At 38.8% G+C, this 23,302-nt stretch overlaps 1 protein-coding gene across 4 annotated transcripts in view; it reads left to right on the forward strand.

Annotated features, from left to right (window-relative positions):
- nectin1b (nectin cell adhesion molecule 1b) overlaps positions 1 to 18,654 on the forward strand; it is a 183,021-nt gene extending 164,367 nt beyond the window's left edge. Inside the window, exon 10 of one of the 4 annotated variants that reach the window (XM_030108914.1) lies at positions 18,260 to 18,654. In XM_030108914.1, the coding sequence (XP_029964774.1) occupies positions 18,260 to 18,499 (240 nt within the window). In that variant the 3' untranslated portion in view covers positions 18,500 to 18,654. The remainder of the gene's footprint in view (positions 1 to 18,259) is intronic. The other 3 variants (XM_030108915.1, XM_030108916.1, XM_030108917.1) reach the window with 3 other exon arrangements.
- Positions 18,655 to 23,302: the final 4,648 nt, after the last annotated feature.

Genomic DNA, 23,302 nt, shown 5'->3' on the forward strand with positions numbered 1-23,302 from the left:
ACAAATGAACAAATAAATAAAGGAGGAAAAATGAAGCAGAAGACCTTTGAATTCCCAACCAACCAATCGAATATTTTTCTACTCACAGGAAGTGAAAAGAGCCCGTTTAGTGGTTAAGTTCAATTCTAACTGGTTTCCCTTTGAGAATAACTTTCAGCACAAACCCATGTTTCCACTGGAGCTGCTCTGCCTCACTCATGCTTGAAAGTTTCTTAATGTTGCTATTTATCTTATCTGTGGCAACAGTATAGCATTGTATATAGAATTCATTTAAGCCATGATGATAATGCTCAACTATATTGAGTACGTCATTATTAAGTTTCATCATATGTTCAGTGAAGCCCTTTCCTCACCAGTCAGAAACATACAGACCATCTTTCTGGACTGATTAAGTTGCCGTTGGCAATCCCGATTGATGCATGAACAAAACATGCTCTCATTTATAAGATTCTGCTCCAGAGTCTCATCTGAGCCACACACACACACACACACACACACACACACACACACACACACACACACACACACACACACACACACACACACACACACGTAGCGCAGTGAGATATAAGGGGATGCGTATTGTGAGGCTGTCAGAATGGTTAGACTGGTTTCTATGGCAATTTGTGAAGCAGGTAATTCTCCGGGTGATTCAAGTGGCCTTCCTGAGGCAATATCTGGAGACATGCTGAGGCACTCTGCAAATCGCAGGTTATTGGAATACTGTAGCAGCAATTCTCCTCTCATTGAGGCACAATTTCATCTCAGGAAAGTAAAAGTAAATGTTAAATGCGTTGCCGCGCAAATAACAGGAAAACTTTTTAGATTGATGGAGCAATTTAGTATTTCCGTGCCTTATGCTATTGTATGAAGAACAAAGTCCAAACAAGCAGCTTACCTGATGGTATAAAAACAAAAAAGTGTTTGTCGTCCTGAAACACAGTTTATGAAATCACAATTGAAACAATTTGCCAGTGTAAACTAAAGCAGAAATTCAAAGATGCATTATTACTTATACAATTGCATTGAGGAGATGTCATGTTTAACACTGAAATGACCATAAATTACTAGATGAAGTGTTCATGAACTGAAGTTTAGACATCATTAAAGGACTTGAGTGCTTTGCTACACATGAAGGGAAAAGCTAAATCTATCTTCCAAGTGTTTCTACACAATCTGAAGCTTGTTCACCAATTTAACAATCAATATACATCGCAGACTGAAATTTGAACAATTGCACATTTTTCCCTGTGAGACAATGGAAAGAAGTGTCCTGCTATATACAAATATGCCTCAAGTCAGCTGCACTATGCAGCTAAAATGATCAAATATGAGAGGCTGAGGCAATGTACCACAGTCACACTTTTGCTAAATTGCCTCAGACTTTGCTTCCAATGAGTCTGACTGGTTTCAGATTGAAGACTCCCTGCAGTGCTGACAGGTTTAATTTCAAAGTTCCTGTCGTAATCACCGGGAATGCACAATATATTGCAAATTTATCGTCATCGCAACATCAGTGTGATTCACACACACATACCATGAAACACTCAGTGAATTGCTTTGAGTAATGCTTTAATGTGTTGTGCATATCAAGAGATTTGGCCAATCAGACTGGAGCCCCACTGCCCTGAGGTTGGAAATAAGTCTTGAGTGTGCCGCAGCGCTCAGACTGATTTGTGGTCATTCTTAGACCGTGCTTGTGTTTACACCTGGAGCTGCTCAGATTTTTGGTCTGCAGACAATAAGTTCATTATTCATGTAGGGAACATCGAGACAGACTGGATGTTGCCACATAAAAGAGCCAAAACAAACCTGTCCCTGTTATTTCCTTGCATTGAAAAGGGACAGTACTTCAACATTATTTCAGACCAGATGGGCTGAAGTCAGAAACATAAAAAGAGTAGAATAAAGAAAAATGATTATTTAAAAAAAAAAAAAAAAAACTAACTATAAATAATAGCTTTGTTTCTGAAAAGCTACTGGTGGCCAGAGAGAGAGAGAGAGTGAGAGAGAGAGAGAGAGCAAGAGAGAGAGAGAGAGAGAGAGAGAGAGAGAGAGAGAGAGAGAGAGAGAGAGAGAGAGAGAGAAAGAAAGAATTAGGACCAGTCAAGACTGTTGCAAATTAGGAACAAAACAAAAAGAAAACTTGACCATCATCTGCATACAGTAGGTCTTCCTAATTATCCCAAATCATTATCATTACATACTCAAACATCTGTCTTGTAGATGGATTTTGTTTTTAATTTAATATTTGTAAAAGACAGACTGGAAAAATGATCTAACTCTTCGCAACGACATGTGGTGGAAATGCTGAATCATAGACGAAAAACAACAAAACAAAGTTTGAATTCCAAACCCCCCAAAAAAGAAAAGAAATTGGTCCACAACTGCAGGGCAACATGTCAAAACACTAAGTTTTCACTCATGGACGATTTAAACATTGAATGAACACCACATATATCCCTGATATGTTAGATTATCATTTAATATCCAGATTAATAATCTGGCATGTTTATTCTGAGGAACAGAGAATGAGACTGAAATGTGTGACAACAATGACCGTGTCTTTCCTTCTCAGCCCAGCAACGCAAAAACAAACCAAAGCAAAAACAAATCCACGAGTCCAGCTGCCTCTGACCTGGTCGCCACAAGACAGTGTGTGTTCTGTTCAGTCACAAATGATTTGCCTCTGAATGACAAATTGACCCATTGCGTTAACAATGTGAATTTAGAAATACCTTAGAGCTGAATCAATAACCTCGCAGAAGTCACACAAGGGGCAATTGTGACATCTTTCATTAAATACATCGAAACACACAACCACAGCGTGTAAACACAAGACGAAAAGTCCAAAGACTCACATGGAAGAAATCCGTTAGCAGGATGCTGACACAGTCCGAAGTTTGTTTGTCCTCGAAAAAATACACCAAGCGAAACAGCTTGGACGAAGACGGTGGTCCTCTGAGCAGAGCTCTTCGCCTGAGCTATTAGTTACTTATAGTCGGACATTTTTTACATTAAATAAGTTAACAGGAGCTTAGTAAAATAGTAGCCCAACTGACTGGCAGTGGAATACTGAAGCTAAAAGTTGAATAACTGAGGCTGAAGAGAGAAAACAGCTCTCCAGCCATATAACTTAATGGCAAATAACATGAAAGAATTCAATGGTTGGAGTACAAGAGATGCTAAAGGCAGGGAACACTTCCCTTTTTTAGTTATCTGTCCCAAAAAGAAGTGTTAAGCTGATATTATTATCATTTTCCCATAATGGATGGTGATGGGAAAAATAATTATGTATATTGTCAAACGACATTACAACCTGCATAGTGCGTTGCATTATGTTAATCGAAAATGTTCATGAAGTGACATTAATTTTCCCACAGAAAAGGCTACCTATTATGAAATACTGCAATGAAGGAGCGCGTTCGAGGACACTGCGTCACATTTCGAGCAAGCACAGCATGACAGGGACTGGGAGGTGATGGCAAAAGATGTGTGACAGTAGATGCATACTGTGGGTAAGGCTAATAAACAGCTACAAGGAGAAGCAGTGGTGGGAGCAACTGTTGAGAGCGGTTTTACAAATAAGGAGATGAAGAGTGAGGCACAGAAGCACAAGGAGACTCAAGGACACACTGAAGGCATTATACAGCAAGGATATACAGTAGTGTGGTCCATCCATTCATGCGCGTGCCTTTTTATCAGATCCGGGGTCCCGGAGCTGATCCCAGCTGGAATTTGTGCAGGCAGCGCACATACTGAACAGAGCAAGCACAGAAAGACACAAACAGCCACACATTTATTTGAATTAATCTGATTTTTCATTTCTTGTGGAAGCACACCCAAGACTGTGGAACGATGTCTGAGGCTTCAAGTAAAAACCGTTTCAGTCAGCCTTCTTGATGTGAATAAAATTTAAAACACAGTTTTGTTGTGTTTGGGTGTCCGCTTACACAACAAAGGTGGTTGGAGCCACTGAAAACAAAACTTTATGTGTTTTTCTACATTGTTTTCAGCGAAGGATGATTTTGGAAATGCTGCTGTGTAGCAAGGCCTTAGTTCTATTTGTTCCCTTCTGTTTTTCTGGTAGGAATTAATGATCTCCTGTCTGATCCAATACCATGTTAAAATGGTATCACTCATACTGACGCAGTGTTTTATTGATAGATTGATGTCATTGAGGACACCTGAGCCCACTCTTGAAGGGAAAGGGTTAAAAGCAATTTATTTAAAAGACAACCAGTCAAAACGTATTCTTGTTCTTTAGCGATGTTCTTCTGAATTCTGTCAGCCAGCCTGAAATAATAATGTGGCAGACTAATACATGTGCGCAAACATGGAAGTCAAATGTTCTGAAAATGCACAAATAGCTTCGGCTTTAATAGAGAAATGTAGATCTCATTTGAAAGAAACATAATTAATTTAGTGAATGTTACCTTGAGCTCAGTCAGTCCTCATTAATAAATTCAATACAAACTGGATAACAGTCATACAAACAGCAGTTTATTTTATTCAACTATTATAACTGTTTCATTCACAAAACTCCATCATGCTTAGGATTTATCCATTTTCATTTATATTTTCAGAAAACTTATAATATCAATAATTATTATTTGATTTTTCTGGGATATTCCTGATCTGGAAGGTTCAGCCTTAATCAGCGTCGTTTAAACACAGACACATGATTTACTTGAATCAGTTACACAAACGTCGCACCAAATGGAAGCTGATGTAATTCATTCATTCTGATTCAGTAGTGTCAGATTTTATCATTATCATGATCACTGTAGACAAAAAAATCATTTTGGAAGTGATCACGTTGACATTATCTCCTCTGCAGAGTTGCCCCATCCGTTTCAGTGATACTAACTTCCATTTAACTCAGACCCCGTTCACAGGACACGTGACGTTTTTATACTCATTGCAGAGAAGTTTCACATTTACACGACGACCTTTTGAACACATTCAAAACGATTTCTGTTGACTCGGCCACAGAGCCAATGTCACCCAAACGAATACCCAAAACACAGTGAAGGTTTTCCAATTCCTCTGGAAACCACCATTGTTATTTTCAACCAAACATCTAAGGCTTTCTCCAAAAACAACTGTGATAAAGGTATGTGTTAGGTCAAAAATGTAAAATAATATCCTCACTAGATGTACTCATCTGATCTAAAGCAGTTTTTTCACTTCACTTACAGGTGATTAAAGCTGAAGAAATGAGCTGATTTAAATATTCTTGCATCAGTACTTTGGCTTTAATGTGAAGCCATGTGTATTGCCATCCCAGGCCTATCTTTGGGATTAAACCTTTGGCAGCTGCATGTGGGAGGAAGCTTTTAAAAACCCTCCAAAAATACCCGTAGTAACATAATTTATTCTGGCTTTGGGTTTCTTAAAGCTTCATTACACTATCTTCATTTTTCTTTAAACAAGAGTGGAAGTGAACATTACCTTTAGGGGAAATAGGAGCCTCTCTCCAAATACCGTCATACTCTTTAAGATATTACTGAAACAGGTAAAGCTAATCGAGGACAAGATAAATGATTTCAATTTATTGGAAGCCAGGAACGCCAGACATCCCTGGAACCAATTAGTAATGAAATACTGAAATAATAATGTCTTTCAACACCAATACACCACTCTAATTCAGCTAATAATTCAACATTTAGAAACACAATTCCACTGACATTTATTCACATTTGAATAAGTCAATACATTCTTCCTACTATTGCTTGTACAATGAGGAATATCTGAAAACTACAGTCGGTTTGAGGAGCTCTTTGAGAGAGGAGGGGAAAATAATTAATATTGATTCAGTTCTCATGTCGGCTTTGGCGAGCTGTTTAGTCAGCAGCTCTGTGACGGATGGTATACTGTAGCACAGAAATGCCTCCAACATGAAAGGCCTCCTGGGAAATGTCGTGTTGACACTCCTTGTTTGTAATAAGCCTTGTCTTGACTGGCTTCAGTCGGGAGGTTACAGCATTCAATAAAAATCTGTGTTTGCTCAAAACGAAAGCCAAACCACAAGCTCATATCCAGACTCTCATTTCATTCTCTAAAAATACAGAAACACATTTAAAAAAAAAATAAATAAATAAATAAAACCTGTGACGTCCTGCTTTTGGTCAGAAACTTGAAGGTAATCTGAAATAAATCAGTCCACCGTTAATCACAGACTGATTGTATTTTTGACGTTTATTACATTATCAGATACCAAAACTTATTTGAGCTCTACTTCCCCAAGGTTATGTTATCTAGCCAATACACTGCTGCTTAAAATGACTTCAAGGTGGGCCAGATTTCATTTAGATTAACCCCCGCTGTAAAATTTATGCGGCCGACACTGTTCTTCTCGCCCCTTGCGTTTGTTCGGAGTTAGAAGAGAACCCCAAAGCTTTTATATTATTCTGACCTGACTGTAAGCGGAACATCGCTGCAGCTTCCCTGGAATCTGTTCTCATTCCCAGGTTGTCAAATTACTGACATTTTGTCCGAACTGCCGGCGTCTCAGAGACGTCTACAAAAGGCTCTTAGGACCCGGAGCTGTTTCCATCCGATTCCTCTTTAACCATCTGTTTAAACAGCACAGAGCGGTTGTCATTGCTACTATAATTATGTTTTTCCATCGTGACGAGAGGCTGGTCGGATTTTCTTCCCAGTGTTGGTGGTTCTGTCCCCGTCTCTGACAAAGTGTCCATGGGCAAGACAGCACAAACCATTTGATCCCAGTTGGTAGTTTGTAAGCGTCACACATGGCATTAGAGTGTGTCCATAAATGAGGCCATTTATCACAGTCATGCTTTAACTTTTTAGTAGAAGCAATTAGAGCTAAATTAGGAAAAGCAGGAAATCATGGAGATTACATGACAAGATGATTTGTGAGGAAAATACAATGAATTCATTACAATAGGAAGTGAAAATGATATCAATTTAATGAAAATACATTATTTACATCTGATTTTAAGATTTCAGCCCTGATTACACAACGTCTTCAAGTGAAAATGGGAAACTTTTGCTGATTTTTGAGTGTCTGTTGACAGGATTAGAGCGCTCAGAGCCACAGCAAACACATCTTTCTGAAGAACACTCTGACTCCCTCGGAAATTAGGAAAATTAAAAAGTTTTTATATTATAGCCGCAATAACACTCCCAACTTGAGCTTCTGTCCAAGCAAATTTCCATGTTCTCATCATTTTTAATGCTTATTGTTGTCGGCACGCGTGCCGTCAACATCAATACACATCAGAAAATCTTCCATTATCTATGGATTCAAGCTCCGTCACTCCAGTTAGATCTGGATTTGAGACACATTTGGAAGTTCAGTGTCTAAGTTTCACTCTAATCAAATCAGAAACCCCATAATGGAGCTGCAACACAGGTCTTCCTCCCAGTGTGCCTCGCTGTTGCTGAAACAAAAGTCTTTTTTTTTTATTTTTTTTGTTCTAACTTACAGAGGGAACAGTTACTTGGTCTTTCTCTCTCAGAGGTTTTAGTTCACGAGCCAAAAGTCACTTTGTGTACATCTCTCACACACCATGGGCAAAACATGTTTGAACAGGTCTAAAAAAGAAAGCCTCAAATTTGTCAAATTGTTTCTATGACATTGGAGAAAAGCCACAGGTGCCACTGCACCGTAATTAAAACGACTCCGTCATTTCACAAACAACAAAACGCCTGCTGTCTTCGCTGTTTGCAAACCTGTGAAAATCTTTTTTTTTTTTATGTATGAATCTGAAACTGCTGCTTTCTTTTGCTTCTCTTGCTTTCAGAGCAGCTGTGAGATCAGAATGGACGAACTGAGACACGATTCGTCGCAGTCTGTCATTCAGGATTAAAACAGAGCAACAATAAAACAACTTTATCACAGTGAATTAGCTCAGTCATTTAGCGGGGACATTGATCCATTTTGACTTTTTGCTTTTCCAGCTTGATCATCTGGTGAAGACACACCAGAACGAATCGCAGATTAAAAAATGTAGAAAATAAAGGTTTATAAATGAAAATTTTGAGTAGACATTGAAATAATGCACAAATAGAACTGTATTTCGTTGAAATGAAAGATTATTTTGCAGGTTTCGTGTCACCATATTCACTCTAAATTTTAACTAGAAGAAATAAATGTTAGACTTTACTATGTTTAAAATTAGAGATGCACTGATCCTGATGGCAGGATTTACTCTGAGATGAAGAGTTTCAGGACTCACACAGCAGTGATGCTTCATGCTACACATATGGTTTGCATATTGAGTAGAAATTACGCTTAATACCGTTTAATAAGGACTCGTATCTGTTCTTTGTATCTGCAAGTAGCTCTGGCTGGTCTGGGTTTCAACACTAAACCTGATGCAACACCGGGGTAAACATCAAGCTGTCCTGGATATATTCTGTGTTTTTTTTTTAAATATGCATTACCTTGACCAAAGGGATCACAAAACCCCTGCAGTTTTCACCCTGAGACTTTTTAAAGGCATGAACTTTGACCAGAACACTGAAAATAGCAAACCCTCACCACTAATCCCAAGCTTTGAAAAAAGTTGCATCCAGTAGTTTCATGAATCACAGTTGAATCAGGAAATAGTAAAGAAACCGTCAGCGGAAATACATTCAAATACACTGAAATAAAACATAAAGAAACTGCAATTTAATAGACACCGATCAGTGGGGACTGATTCCAAAAATACAGCGTGACTTTTATCACAAAGCAACATCAAAAAAAGTAAAAAAAAAAATAAAAAAAAAAAAAACACTGATTGATATTTAATTCACTTTTTTTCTTTACAGAAAGTCAAAAGGTTCAGCAAAACATTTTCAAAACAAGACACTTCATCTGGCTCAAAAAAAGAAAAAAGCAGCAGATGTAGATTTAATTCATCTGGCCCGCTGTCTCGTCTGATATACAAATGGAAGGGTGAGAATTTAACAGAACAACAAAGCTGAATGCATTTCTCACTCCCACTGTCTGTCAACAAAGTTACTCTGCGGCAGAAAATGCATGTTATTACCGGATGATGGATGCTACATTATCACGCATAAAAGCCACCTGCCTGGCGCTATTCAAGAGACACTTATTGGAAAATAAGCAAAAACAACATCTTCTGGTCAAACTCCTGAAATGTAGAGAACAGGAAGCGTAATTTTATTAAACATGGTTCAATCATCGCCCTTAAAAAAAAGCCTTTCTTCCCTCTTCTTCATCTAGTTTCGTGAGGTGCGTCTCCTTTTAGTTTCATTTCCGCCGTGCCCTGTCTCATTTACATTAAACTAGTGTTTATGCATCACAAAGTAGTTTTCGCAGTTGTGGTGACAATTGTAATCGCTGGCTGGATTAGGTTTTTTTTTTTTTTTCTTTCTGAGTGAATCAAATTCGGCGTGTATGAACACAATCACGGTCGCGTGAAAGGCGTCGGGCATGTAAAGCAGAGGACTGTAGCGTCCTCTGAGCCTCGAAGAACACATGAATAACATTCTACTGGCTAATTGTTCATTCTGAGTAGTTCCACACTCAGTTTTTCCTTTACTAGAAACGTATGGATGCACATGCAGCAGCACAGGCTTCAGATTTCCATTTAAACCAACTGCTTGGATCCAATCTATGGCAAACTCCGCCTATTAGCACCAACAACTCGATGATATTTCATGATCTTTTCGGTGAAAACAATGAAGCTCAGTCAGATTAGATTGGAGCCCTGCTCACATCAGCTGGAGCAAATTCAAATTAATTTCTACTTACACAGCACCTTTCAGACGAGGAAAAGCAGCTGTGATATTTTCACACACCTGCGCACATATAATGAAAACGGCTGAAATGTAATTGATTACAGTAAAATAGTGAAGCCGCTTAATAACCGTATGCAGATCTGAAGGACACATGCATGCTCATGGACACCATGGAAACTCACAAACCAATACAACATGAGTTAACATGCTTTCGCTGAAACTGAGTTCTGATTAAAAAGTGCAGTCTTCACATTTATTCATGCACGATTGTGTCATTTATGTGTATCATGCAGATAATTAGAGGAATTCCTGTCAACTGCTGCTTTAACTCTCCAAGTCTGAAAAAAAAAAAATAGTGGTTGAGTTTTTTTCCCCTGACCTTTGTTGCATTTAATTTCCCCTCCAGAAGTGATAATACATCCTCAGATCGGCCCATTATCCCAAATCATCCCGGCGAGCGGGCTCCCTGCCCGGACGCTGATGCAGATGTTCTCCGAGAGAGGAGACGGATTCAGAGCGTCTTGTAGTTCCGATTCTGTAGAGAGGCCAAAAGGACAAGAGTGATAAAAAATGTATAGAGAAACAAAACTGCAGCAGACATTACATTTCTTTTTTGTGTTTTAGTTCTAAAGTTTGGAGTTATAGTCAGTCATTCCTGTAGATTTGGAGATTTTTCAAGCCCTCATGAACAAAAGACCTTTTCCTTTCTTTTATTTGTTTGTTTTGACAGTATTTATTCGAGTAGAAGCTACTTGATTCATATGTTTGACTTCCAACTTGACTTTTCCTGCTGCACCCTGACTTGAAAAGCTCGCCCGTGTGGGCTATACTGGCAACAAAAAAACAAAATAACTAAAAAAACTAGAGTGTGGGGTATTTCGGTGCCGATCGCTGGCGAATTAAATCCTTTATAGTCCATCGAAAAGTGCTTCAAGAATGTTGCCTGCTCTGGAATTGAGACCAAGAAGTGTTATTGGCCTCTGTGAAAGTGCAAAGAAATTGTTCCACATTTAGGGAATTAGATGAGAAAGAAGTGTCGGCGTTTTCCATCTCTGATATAAAACCGCAGGAAGCTGCTTAGTATAAATGCTGAAATGAAGCAAACAGCCACGCCGACTCTGTCCGAAGGGAACACAATCTGTTAGCAAATGTTATATCTCATTTGTTAATATGCACACAGACGGAAGCTTAAAGACAACAATTTGCGTTCAACAGGACTCACTGGTGCGCCACATGGCGTGCTTACTGGTTAATGCATGGCCTGGGACGCCGTTTGAGAGAGAATTACACGATGACAACCGGGTGAGAGGCTGGGAGAGTGGGAGGAGAGCGAACTTCTGCGAGAGAACGGCAGAACAGTTCAGCACAGATGTGTGTTAAACTGGTGTTACCGTAATCCTGCAGCCCGGCACACTTCGGGCCGGAGCCTCATTGAAAATAATGAGTTAGACTAAATACCAGTGAGGCTCTGATACCACTTTTTTTAAAGAGGAGTGTGAGAACTAACCTTTAGCTACTTGCAGATACCTTGTATGAATATGAGGACTTCCTGACTGGACTCTGCAATAAAATCATGATATTAAAAAAATTCTAAATAATAATTAAATAATCTAACATTTACACTAATTAAGCCTCACCTCAACCCAAAAATAATGGGATATGTTTTTTTTTTAATGAAAAATGTGGATTTTCTTCTAATGTAAGTCATCAAAGTCTGAAAACAGCTGACACAGTTTTTTTCTTTGAATGACCTTTGTCTGGAGGTGTGTTTATATCATCAAAGTAGCCCCGTAATAAATCACTCCCACCATTATGTGCTGACCTCCACCCGCCTGCTGATCGTCATCTTGATCTCTGTCTTCTTTCTCAATACGGCAGAACATAAATAAAGAAAAGAGACCTTCACCCCTCACTGCTAACTCTGAATGATAACTATTGAAAATATCCTCTGTCAGGTTCAAGGAATCACCGTGTGTTTAATACTTTCACAATTTCAAGGCAGGTGTTTTCTGACCTAATAATAATAATGATAAAAAAAAAATGCCTCATTTAACGTGAGATTTTGGAAATCTTCAGTTTCAAATGCAGGTTTTTGATCTCATTTCTTTACATCCATTATACTTTTCAAGTAAAATGCATCTCACTCTTCGCAGAGATTTTCACATCCAAGGCCCCGTTTACACAGCAAGGTTTGGAAGTGAAAACGCAAAACCTTAGCTGTGTTGTGGGTGTCCCTTTACACAGCATCTGAAAAGGCAGCTTTTTGAAAACGCACCAGCTCCTGTCTCGAAGGAAATGAGGAAGAAAAAACAACTTGTCTGAAGTGCTGTTCCTGCTCATGGGCACCATGGCCATAGTTTTATAGCTGAGCGTCACCTGCGATGTCCGTGCATTCCCGCTGTTCATAGAATAGCCCAAAATGAAAACTACGTTGTTTTCAGCATTTCTTCAATTTCCATGTAAACAAGAACCATTTTCTAAATGAAAGCAAAAATCTCAAACCCATGTGTTTTCACTTGAAACGTTGTGTAAATGTCAAATAAATTTACATGCAGAGTATCAATCATCTTCGTTAACCTTGTTTTAAAGAAGTGCCCACATTTAACTCAATAATTTCCTCCTTTCTTTACCAAAATGTGGCAATGAAGGGATATTATAGTCACAAAATAGATATAATATATGTAATCTCCATTAAAAAAAAATGTGAAAAAAGTCTCTACTGCTTTAAATTTCTTATTTATTCTCGGTCATAAATTGCCCTCTCATACGCCATGCTAGTGCACCATGTTACCTGGCTGAGCCTATAATCTGTTAATATGCAAATAATACAGTCCATCGTAAATAAAACAAATGTGTCATCAAGTATTTTAAACAACTAGAAACCACTGAGGACTAGACTGATTTCTCAGCTAGAAATCATGAATTTTCTTAGAATTTTACAGTCAGTTTTATATCTTTTTTCCACAGATTTTGTTCTAATAACCTTGGAATATGCTTCCACCTCTCCTCTGCTTTAGGTGACTGAAGTGTTATAAGTCTAATCTAATTCTATAAACTGTTTGAAAAAAAGATTTCATTCAGCAACTGCAAATCACACTGTGATGGAAACTCTTGAGAAGGAGAAAGGGCACAATAGAGGTACGTCGTCCCTTTTCTTTGTGTAAACTTGGAATAAAACAAGAGATAACTTAATTGCAAATTAGGTCTAAAGTTAGGTAACCATTTATCTTCTTCCTCTGGAGAGATTGCAGCAGACTGCATTGATAGAGCAGCTCTACTCACATTAAATCCTTCCAATGGGAGCTGTTGCAGAGCAGTAAACTGGAGTTTTACTTTCAGAAACAATCAAAAAAGTGTTCTTTTTTCCAGAAGCACCACATTAAATTTAACAGCTGCAGTCAACCCGAGGGTTTACTGTATAATACATTATGGACACATTTACAAATCCTTACAATGCATTGATAATTCTTCATAAAACAGGCTTAAAACAATTATATGTGAGGATGCATAATAAGTTCCTTTCAAGGTAATAACTGTCACAATCATTTTTTTTTTTTAACAGTTTTCCTATTTACACAGTAAAGCAATAATAGAGAAATCAATCCGGCTCTTCTCATCCTGTCAGGGAGCCTTCAGCCGCCATGCTTGCTTCATGAATGCAAATAAAGAGTTAAAATGACCTAAGCCGAAGCTGCTTTGACAGACATCTTGCTCACAGTGAGCCGAAACTCTTCATTGCACCTTATAATTGTATTAAAGTGTCATGAAGATGCTAACAACCTTTGCACAGAGCTGTCTCAAACAATAATGATGACATTCATCAGGTGTGACTCTGAATACGGCTACACCTTCAGCAACACATTATTAACATGTCAGCGATGTCAGAGCTTTCTGTTTCTTCAAATAAACATGTCGTAAAACATAGAAAATTATAAATGAGGCACACCTCCTGATTCTGAACATGTTACATACACTTAGGAACATTCCTAAATAAATGCACTTACAATTAACTTTTATTCACAGCCTATTAAAAACTCATTATTTTGTCTTTATTATGTCTCCTATGTATAAAACACAATAAAATATACCTATCTTAAAGTAAAAGGTGGCAAAATTTACAATTGCTGAAAAAAAACTTAAGATTTACTATTTTTAAAGTAAAAATAGTAAAATTTGCAATTATTAGTACACACATTAAAAGTCACTGTTATTCATTTCAAAAACAATGAAATTAGCTTTTGTTAAAGCCAAAAATATATAAATGTACTATTTTCAAAGATAAATACATAACATTTTACTTTTCCAGAATATTACATTTGAAATGTTGTTTTACATCTCACCATGTAATTATGTGCATTTTGTTTTAAATATGCAATACGTGCCAAAATGTAAACAGTTTTCATATTCTTGGGGTTTTTTTCAGCTTTTGCATTATTTGGTTAGGAATAGTTTTTCTGCATTAAAATCCTGTTCAGGAAATGTCTCTTCTGTTTGTGAGAGTGCATTTAATAAACGGAGGTCATCTCCTTTTCCTGATATTGGTACCTGATTTTTGACGTTTTCTTCAGCTTGGGGAGTTTGACTTCTGTCTCTTCCTCGGACTGCTATTTTAAATTCTGCCTCAATGCGCCAACAGGAGAAGAAATTATTAACCCGACAGAGCAGAGAAGCGTCTCTCATTGTCGTGCTGACCTGAACAAAACAAGCTTTCCAGATGCTTCTGTGGACGTCTGCAGCATGTGTGTCAGGAGAAGTTTACTTGCATGTCTCCTGCTGTGAAAACACAGATTCACTCTTGCAAATCCATCTTCAAGCTTTTTCAATCTGCAGCTTTTTTTTTTTTTTGTAAGTATTTGGGTCAATCTTTGAAATGTTTATTTGCTGACAATCTGCAGAAATTCCTTGACTTATCCCCATGTTTTACATCATTCTGTGTTTGTTCAACATTTATGTCATTCATTCCTTCATTTTTTTTCCCATCAATTTGAATTTTGTTTACATCCTTAGTAGGCAGGTTTAAGTCTATCTGTGGTTTTTGTTATTTCATCAAAACATTTCCAGAGTTGGGATCGTCGTTTTCGTAGATGTAGAGATGCTTGAGGAGTATTCGTAAGTTTCATTTTCACTCTCCCTATTTCTTTTGTTTTTGTTTTCTTTTGGTTTTGCATGTTGGATATTGATCACTATCAGATTTCTTTTCATGTACCACTATATGCAGTATCATTTGAAAAGGACAGAGTTTTGAACATTTCCCTGAATTAGGTTCAACAGTGTCAAAACATTTCCTAAAAGTTGAGCTTTCTTATGTTTACATTGAGACAAGGTGATAGTGTTATCAAAAAGTTCCACTGTTTGCAAAAAGCTGCAGTTTCCGTGGCTACGAGCTCCCTTGTTGTGTAAACGGACATGTAAAAAGCAGCGAAAGTTTTGCGTTTTCAGCTGAAAAAGTCAACTTGGAAACGGGGTCACAGAAAACGGCTCCCAAGATGAAACTTTTAGAAATCGCTGGGACTCTGTCTCTGTCCAAATGGGGGAAAACCAACTTTTCGGAATGGCTGCAGGTAGTAAAAAGGTTTTTCTGCACATGTTGAGTGGCTGGACCATACCGTGTGTGGTTTCATTACAAAAACAGTCAACAGCACCCGCCACATTCATACCACATCGTTCTGTCGTTCCTGTGTGGACTGACTTCGTCTTCACACTGGTGCAGTGTAAACGTGAACGTTTTCTGAAAGATAAAATACAAAAACAATGCGTTTTCCCTGGAATTATTACATCATCCTGCCACAGGCTGTTCTTTAGTCCCGTCCTTCATTTGAGTTTAGGTGAGCATGGAGCCCTTTTGACGGCAGCGTCAACAAATGTGAAGCAAAAAAATGAACTGTGACTTTCAGACTTGCAGAACGCATGTTTGAGCATGATTTAACTTCCCGGAAATGACAGAACAGCAAAATACTGTTGAGTTATTTCTACCTTTACAGTCTGCACACAAGCAGCTGCCTTCATGCACTTATTGGCACCATACGTTGTCCATGTTGTTTTAATCACGCGCATAAACTAACGTTAAATAAAGAGTGAAAACTCAAAGTCATGTATTTTCCTGCAGGCTGCAGCTGGGTAGCCACATCGAACATGTTGTTGATGAGGCACACTCCAAGGACGCTGCGAACGCTGCTCCATTAAAGATCTTAAAGTCATTATATACTTTCAAGTGTCAGTAGAAAGCATTGCATTTTGAAAAGTAGACAAACAGCCAGATAATGGACCCTTCAAACAACATGATGTAACAGCGGCACAATGGCTGCAGCTGTTTAGAGGTGGGTGGGGGGAAATAAATCGACTGAGGCAGCGAAGAAAGAAACGTTGGCTCTCCTGTCTGAATACAGGACACTCCAACTTGTACAAAAAAAATTATAATTACGAGGAGGAATGGCTTTTATAAAAACCAAGTAAACATGAGGAGTGAGGTCAGCCTGTGAAAACAGCTGTATAATGTCATGTGTGGCTCTGAGGAGGCCTTCCTCAGTCTGCGGGAATCGCTCCCGTAATGTCACTGGGCTTGTTTTCAGATAAGGACACAGTTTACAATTAACGGAAAGTCAATGGAACAAACCTTGATTGTGGGAATTAAAAGATCCAAGCATTTACCAACCAGGGAATTAAAGATATTAACGAGTGCAGTTGTATTTAGTGTAACATCCGGGGAGTCGGGGCTATCTAATCGGAACACAAATAGAGACACCTCTGAGTCTGGTAGATCGTTTAATTTCTCGTCACATTTTAAGGAACATGTATTTTTGGGACGGGCGGCCCAATCTATTGACTCCTGTTTGGATAACTGAAGTCTGGAGAGTAACAAACCAGCAGTTGTGACCTCCAGTAAACACTTGTGGGATCAGCTTGTTCTTTCCAAAATGACCGACTCGACCGCGCTGGCCGACTTCTGACGAACGCTGCCTGCAGAATGTGTGTTTGTGCGCAGGCTGCTGGGTGGAAACACCAGGAGGCACCAGGCTGTGGTGGCAGTGCACATCCTTCACACGCTACCATTGAATAAATAAGCTCTGCTGCTCATCCCACAAATGCACGTTCCTTTAAACATGGGACTTTTTCAGTGGGTTTCCAATAAATGTTTTTTACACACAGAAATAGTCTACCAGACCCTAATTTTCTTATTTTTAGGCTTCGTTTATTTACTTGTCATATATTTAACATGATTGTACCGATGCTGATATTGGTATTGATGCATCCCTAATAATTATCTACACATGATTTGGTTTATATTTCTCTATATGGCAATAAGTGATCTCTTTATATTATTTTTAAGTTTTTTTTTTTATACATTGGGGAAAATAAAGATTTAATAGAGTGCCAGTTTTACAAGTCTTCCCACTTTCAAAGAAGGTCTGTCATTTTTATCCTTGGAACACTTTGATGGCAAAAGACAAAATTCGTCCAGAAAATTACATGTCTATGTTTTTTGTTGTTGTTGTTGTTATTGTTGTTTTTTTTAATAGCTGATTTTCATTTTATTGTGCGATCAGCTAAGTATTCAGACTCACAGACCTTTTCATGTTCTTCTGGTTCTCCTCTCAGGACCTGTACTAACTACACCAGTTTAGACTCATTGTCTGTATGAAAGACACCTCAGGTTTCAAAGATTACCATTAGTAACCCACTTTGCAGTCATGGATTGACATCATTCACCTGCTCCAGCAGGTTTGGCTGAGGCACTCCCAAAACTCCAACCCAAATGAAAATGTTAGGAAGGAGCAGAACCCTGAAGGATCTGGAGAAGATCTGTGTGGAGGAGTGTTCCCAAACTCCTGCTGCACTGAGCTGACCTGGTCAACAACTGCAGGAAACACAAGTTTCTCTACCAAATATGAAGTTCTGTTTTTCTATTTGATCAAACTCTTATTTCATGTAATAAAAAAAACAGACCTCCCTTTTCTGACTAAGTAGGAAAACTTGCAAAATCAGAAGTGTATCAAATTTGTATTTTCTCCACTGGACATGGAAATAAAAGTCAAGGTACCTTTGCAAAAATAGTTTCAATTTATGAGCAAATTAAACAGATGAAATGCAAAAAATTCCAGTGCTAAAAAAAAAAAAAAAAAAAAATACCGTTGCTAGGAAATGCTGTGGCATCCAGCTTTAAATCCAGAGAAACCTGACGTCCTCTCATTCCGCTGCCCGTCTTAAAGAAAATACATGTAGGTTATCAAGGCTAACCCAGTCTGCATCGCCATCTGCACTTTCTGATTTATTAAAGCAGGGCCCTCAGAGCATGAGGCTGGTTTCTAATTCTCAACATATGGCATATTTAATGCCACATCTGGTGTTGCAGTGAAATTATCATACAATGTTCTTTAGTGCTGTTTAAATTGGTTGCTACAGGTAATTAAAAAAACAAACAAACAGTGAGATCCGTTTGGTCACAAAAAAATTTGGAAGTGTATGGTGTTCTCTAGGTAAGTTCAGTGTGTGTGACCCTGCAGGACGTTCAGTGTTTATCTGTCGTTTCTCCCCGCAGGACTCTGGGGGGCGTCCAGAAGAGCTGTTGAACCCAGCCGAGTACATGAGCTACCAGCGCGTCTGCAACGTGGATCCCTTCCCCGAGCCCCAGCCCGCCCCGGCCCACCCGCCCGTCACCTTCCTGCCCCAGCACCCCTACGCCCAGCACCCTCCCAGCGAGCCCATGTACTCCAACACCAGCTTCCCCGCCCACGGCCCCCGAGCCCCCTTCACCTTCCCCAAGGAGCAGTCTGTGTGACACGCCGCGTAGCTCTCATCTGGGCAAGAAGGCAACACGATCGTGCCGCAAATGCTGAGCAGATGTGTATCCATCCCCACTTTTCCTCCATCCTCTGGGCTGAAAACATCCTCCTCCTGCTCCTGAATTCCCCTGTGTTGTGAAGCTTTAGGACCCCACTCACCTTGTGATGTTAGCATAGTCGCCACCACCTTCCCGTTTTCTACCACTCCACCCCCACATGTGCCCACTCATCCCGTTTCCTCACTTTTTACTAGTTTGCTTCTTTGCCAACTGTCCAATCGTGTACAGAATATGCCAATGTATCACTCAAGACATTTTTATTTTCCTTTTTTTTAAGAGAGAGAAAGAAAAAAAAACACTTCCCACGGTAGTAGTGACCTTTTCTAGCAACGTGCTTCTTTTTTGTTTGCTTTCTGTTGGTCTGTCAGTCATATGCTTGCTTCTTTGAAAGTCATATACTCTACTGTATGTGTGATCAGGTGTTTTCTAGTGAACAAACAAACAAAAAAAAAAAAAAAAAGAAGAAGACAGAAAACTGAACAAATACTATTTGATTTGTGCAACTAATCATCAATCTGTAATGACACGGACTGCCCCTTTAATGACATTAAATGACAGGGTTGTAATGTGGAAATGTGAATTGGCAGTCTTTCAGCTGAATCCTTCATTACCTTTCATAATAGCTCCTCCGTGATGAAGTCTGACTGACTATTTCGGACAATTAGACGAGAATGTTACGCTCATTAGCCAAGAAGAAAAACAAAGGGCTTGAGATCCGACAGAATCTACTTTCTTCTAATTCTCCATGTGTTGTTATTCATTTGCTCAGTTCAGCATTATTTTTTATTTTATTTTTTTTTTTTTTTTTTTTGATTATCGACTAGTAGTTGCCAAAGAACAAGCTTCATCTGATTTTCATGCGTATGCTTACGTGCCAGCGTTTACTTGAAAATGTTTGATGGCAAATAAACATGGCTGATTGGCAACGCGCTTCACTTCCCCGGTTGGCATTATCGCTTCACCATATGCTGTGTTTTCCATATCTTCATGTGAAAACCTGGGTTCATAGCAGCAGATGTTGCCGTTCAATACATTACGAGTCCTCTCTGTATGTGCATAGCCATCATGTTCTTAAAGCAGGTGTAATAAGTGAAGACAATCACATGCCTGGCTTGTTCTGAGAAAAAGAAAATCGAAAAAAAAAGAAAAGAAAAGCAGATTAAGTAGTTGCTAAGTTGCTCTCCTTTAGCTGACTTTTTCAAGGACAGCCCACACATTTAACATATTTAAATATTTTTGAGTAATAGCCTAAAGAGTTTCAAGTCAGTCTTAGCTGAAGAAAAAAGCTTGCTACTGTATTTTTTTAGAGAATGCCTAGTTATATATGACAGCACTTCACTGATTTTCAGAGTCCCGTTTACACTGCGACTGTTTCTTTCAGACCATACATAAGCTAACATGCTTGACGAGCCAATTCCGGCATACAGCCTCCGACACACAAGCCCTCCAGACACAGCAAATTAGCATAAACTGAGAGTTCACATTTTTTGCCATGTCAGATGTATGTTTGGAAAAAAAATAAATACTTGTGTTTGTGATTGATGTGAAATATTAAAAAAATAAAATTAAATCCTGGAGATGTTGAAGGTGATTTAGTGTTTTCTCTAAATGGTCGATGGTAAAACGAGAGTAAAACCTGTGAGACTTTCTCCCATTCTCACCTTGTTGTATTTTGCTAATGGCTCGATATGTGTGCTAGCGTTTAGTTTAAGCAGTGGTCTGTGATTCCAACCACTGAAGGAGTTTGTTATTGCTGTACCTGCTGTGTAAAAAAAACAAACAAAAAAAAACAAACAAAAAAAAAACACTGAAACACATCTTTGTCTTTTTGTGACACATTTAGTGTTAATGAGAATCCTCATTTATATTATTATTATTATTATTATTATTATTATTATTATTATTGAAAGTATAACTATCACTGTATTCATTTCAGATATCCTGATTTTTTCTTTCTTTCTTTTTTTTTTTTTACCATATTTGTTTTCATCCTCTGAACTTTTTGTTTGGTGTTTTGTAATAATTTACTATTTTTTTACCGTACGTATATCTGTTATACGAGGCTGCAGCACATTTGTTTTGGACTTTTAATGCACATTTGTGGAAGGACAATGCCAGATGAAATCCCGGGCATATGAGCTGTACTTGTTTTCTTTATTTCTTTTGCCCTGTTTGAAATGTGAAATGATACAATGTGAAACAGTTTAACCTTTGTTTATGTTTTTTTTTTGTTTTTTTTTTTTTTTTGCTTACAAGCTATATTTGATGTAAAAATTAACAATGTATCTGATGTGTGAAAAAAAAAAGAAGAGTCATGCATTAAACTTCACAAACTAGCCACTGTGTGTTTGGGTTATTCTGCTGGTTCGATACAAACAGGTAAGAGCTAATGCATGGACACTAAACTGGTGTGTGTGTGTGTGTGTGTGTGTGTGTGTGTGTGTGTGTGTGTGTGTGTGTGTAGGTGTGTGTGTGTGTGTGTGTGTGTGTGTGTGTGTGTGTGTGTGTGTGTGTGTGTGTGTGTGTGTGTGTGTGTCCACTGCTCCCTGCTTCTCCCCCTCATGTCTCCAATTGTCCAGTCGTCTTTCCCCTTGTGTTCATCCCCCTCTTGTGCTGTACCTGTGTGTCTCCTTATCTAAAGCTAAATACTTTTCTGTGTGGTTATGTCCGGGCGGATGGAAATGAAATATGCTTTGGAATAAAAAAAAAAAAGCATTATAATGTATCCACCTTTAAACTGTTTAACAATCCATGCTGATTATCTGTACATGAATCCCAGTTTCTTGTCCACGGTTGTGCTCAGTGGCTGAAAAGAGCCGGTGGGGATGTGGTTTGGCTGCCAGAGACCATGTAGCCTACAGCAAGCCCCCAGGAAAGGAGCAGGACACAGACACACCCGCATGATAAAGACTTCATGCCCAGGAAGAGTTTTTACCTCTAAAAATTCAAATGAATATTTCAGAAAGTCTGATTTTTTTGCTCGCAGTGAGCTCTTTGGGCTCTCATTTCTTTGGGTTCACATATTTTCTCTCAGACATCGCAGTGCGTTGCATTGTCACTGGTGGGAAAGCCGGTTGGTAAAAGAGAAACGGAGCCTTTCTGCCGTTTCCTGCCTTTGATAGACACCGTGCACTGGTCTGAGGGTGTCTTTCTCTCTCCGCCGTTCTGTGAACTGGCTGCACACATGAATACCGTCAGAATAATACATGCTGCTCCACAGGGGCCCAGTGATGGCTTCAGCAATCAGATTGGGAAAAATCAACATACCTGTATCTGTGTGTCATTCTTACGGAGTCTGTATTTACATGCTGGGTTTCATTGTTGTGAATTTGTTGATATGAACACTAGCATTAGGAAAATTCTTCGCCTGCAAGTCTCAATAAATCGATCGGGCTACTTGTTCCTGATGATGGGAGTTTCGCCCATATAGACGTCCATTTGTCTTCTTTACAGCTCTATCTAACTTGGGGTCACGGGGCGCTGCAGCTGATCCCAGCTTACTTTGGGCAAAGGCCATCCATCACAGAGCAAGCTCGCATTCACATTCATACCTACGAGCAATTTGGAGTCACTGATTAGCTTGAAATGCATGTGTTTGGACTACAGAAGGAAATGAGAGCGCCTGGAGGCATGAAGATCCCGGACCCACCCCGACACAGGTTGAGGACTTACGACTTATCATTCAATCCATGCATTAGTGAGTGCTGATTTGAAAGGGTGATTATATCACAGATGTGATAAATGAAGGTTGCCATAGCTGCGCTGGATTCTACTTGCTTATATATGAGTTTGTTGTAAAGAACTACACAGTTAATCTGTATCGATTTTTTTCATGATTGCAGCAAAGATTGTAAATTGAAGCTCTGAAAGGGGGTTTCTTAGAGCTATCGTTACAATTTGACGGTATCGTGTCATTTAGATTCATCCATTATTCCACTAAAATAATTGAAAACAGTAACCATTTGTGAAAATTTTGGATCATAGTGTGATTTTTAAAAAAAATCTTATTTTGATACAATTGCGGTGTTTGCTTCACAGTTTGGAAGATGCTTTAAATTTCTGCAGCACCAGGCAGCTGTAGCTATCTGTGCTTTACTATCCGAGGCTCAGGTAGCAGTCCAGGTAGTCCCATAACTGCAAGGCCAGTGGTTTAATCTCCACCTCCGCCTGTCTCTGAGCTGAAGTGTCCCTCTGCACAGCACTGACACGCTCAACTCATTGCATGGCAGCCTCTGTGGTTAGTCTGATTGTTACTGTAAAGTGCTTTAAGGCTGCTGAAACTGATTATTACCTCTGAAACTCTGATAAGTGTAGCACAGTATGTGAACTGCCTCTAATGGTACATATTAGAGAGGTATTTTATATAAATTCCTGCAGTACCAAATACCTTTCTTTCATTTATAAAAAAAAGAGCTTGAGAGTTAATAAGGTGTTTATGTATTATTAAAGGTGCATTAAGGAGTTTTACAACCTTAAAAATACTTATTTTCCAGCATAAATATGTTACACATTTTTAATGATGTGTACAATGTGCCCTGACATATTCATTGCAAGTACCTCTATAACAGCGCTAAATTGTCACTTGAAAGTCGCAGTGCCGGTCCGGCACCAGCATTTTTTTGGGGAGAATTTGAAAGGAATGACGTAATGCGCGCTCCCACTGACCTGATTTCCTTAAAGGTGTAATACAACATTTTGATTTCCGGGTGGATCACCTAAATAATTGGTGGGTCCGTTTGT

This window comes from Salarias fasciatus, chromosome 14 (assembly GCF_902148845.1).
Source record: "Salarias fasciatus chromosome 14, fSalaFa1.1, whole genome shotgun sequence".
NCBI classification, from domain to species: Eukaryota; Metazoa; Chordata; class Actinopteri; order Blenniiformes; family Blenniidae; genus Salarias; species Salarias fasciatus.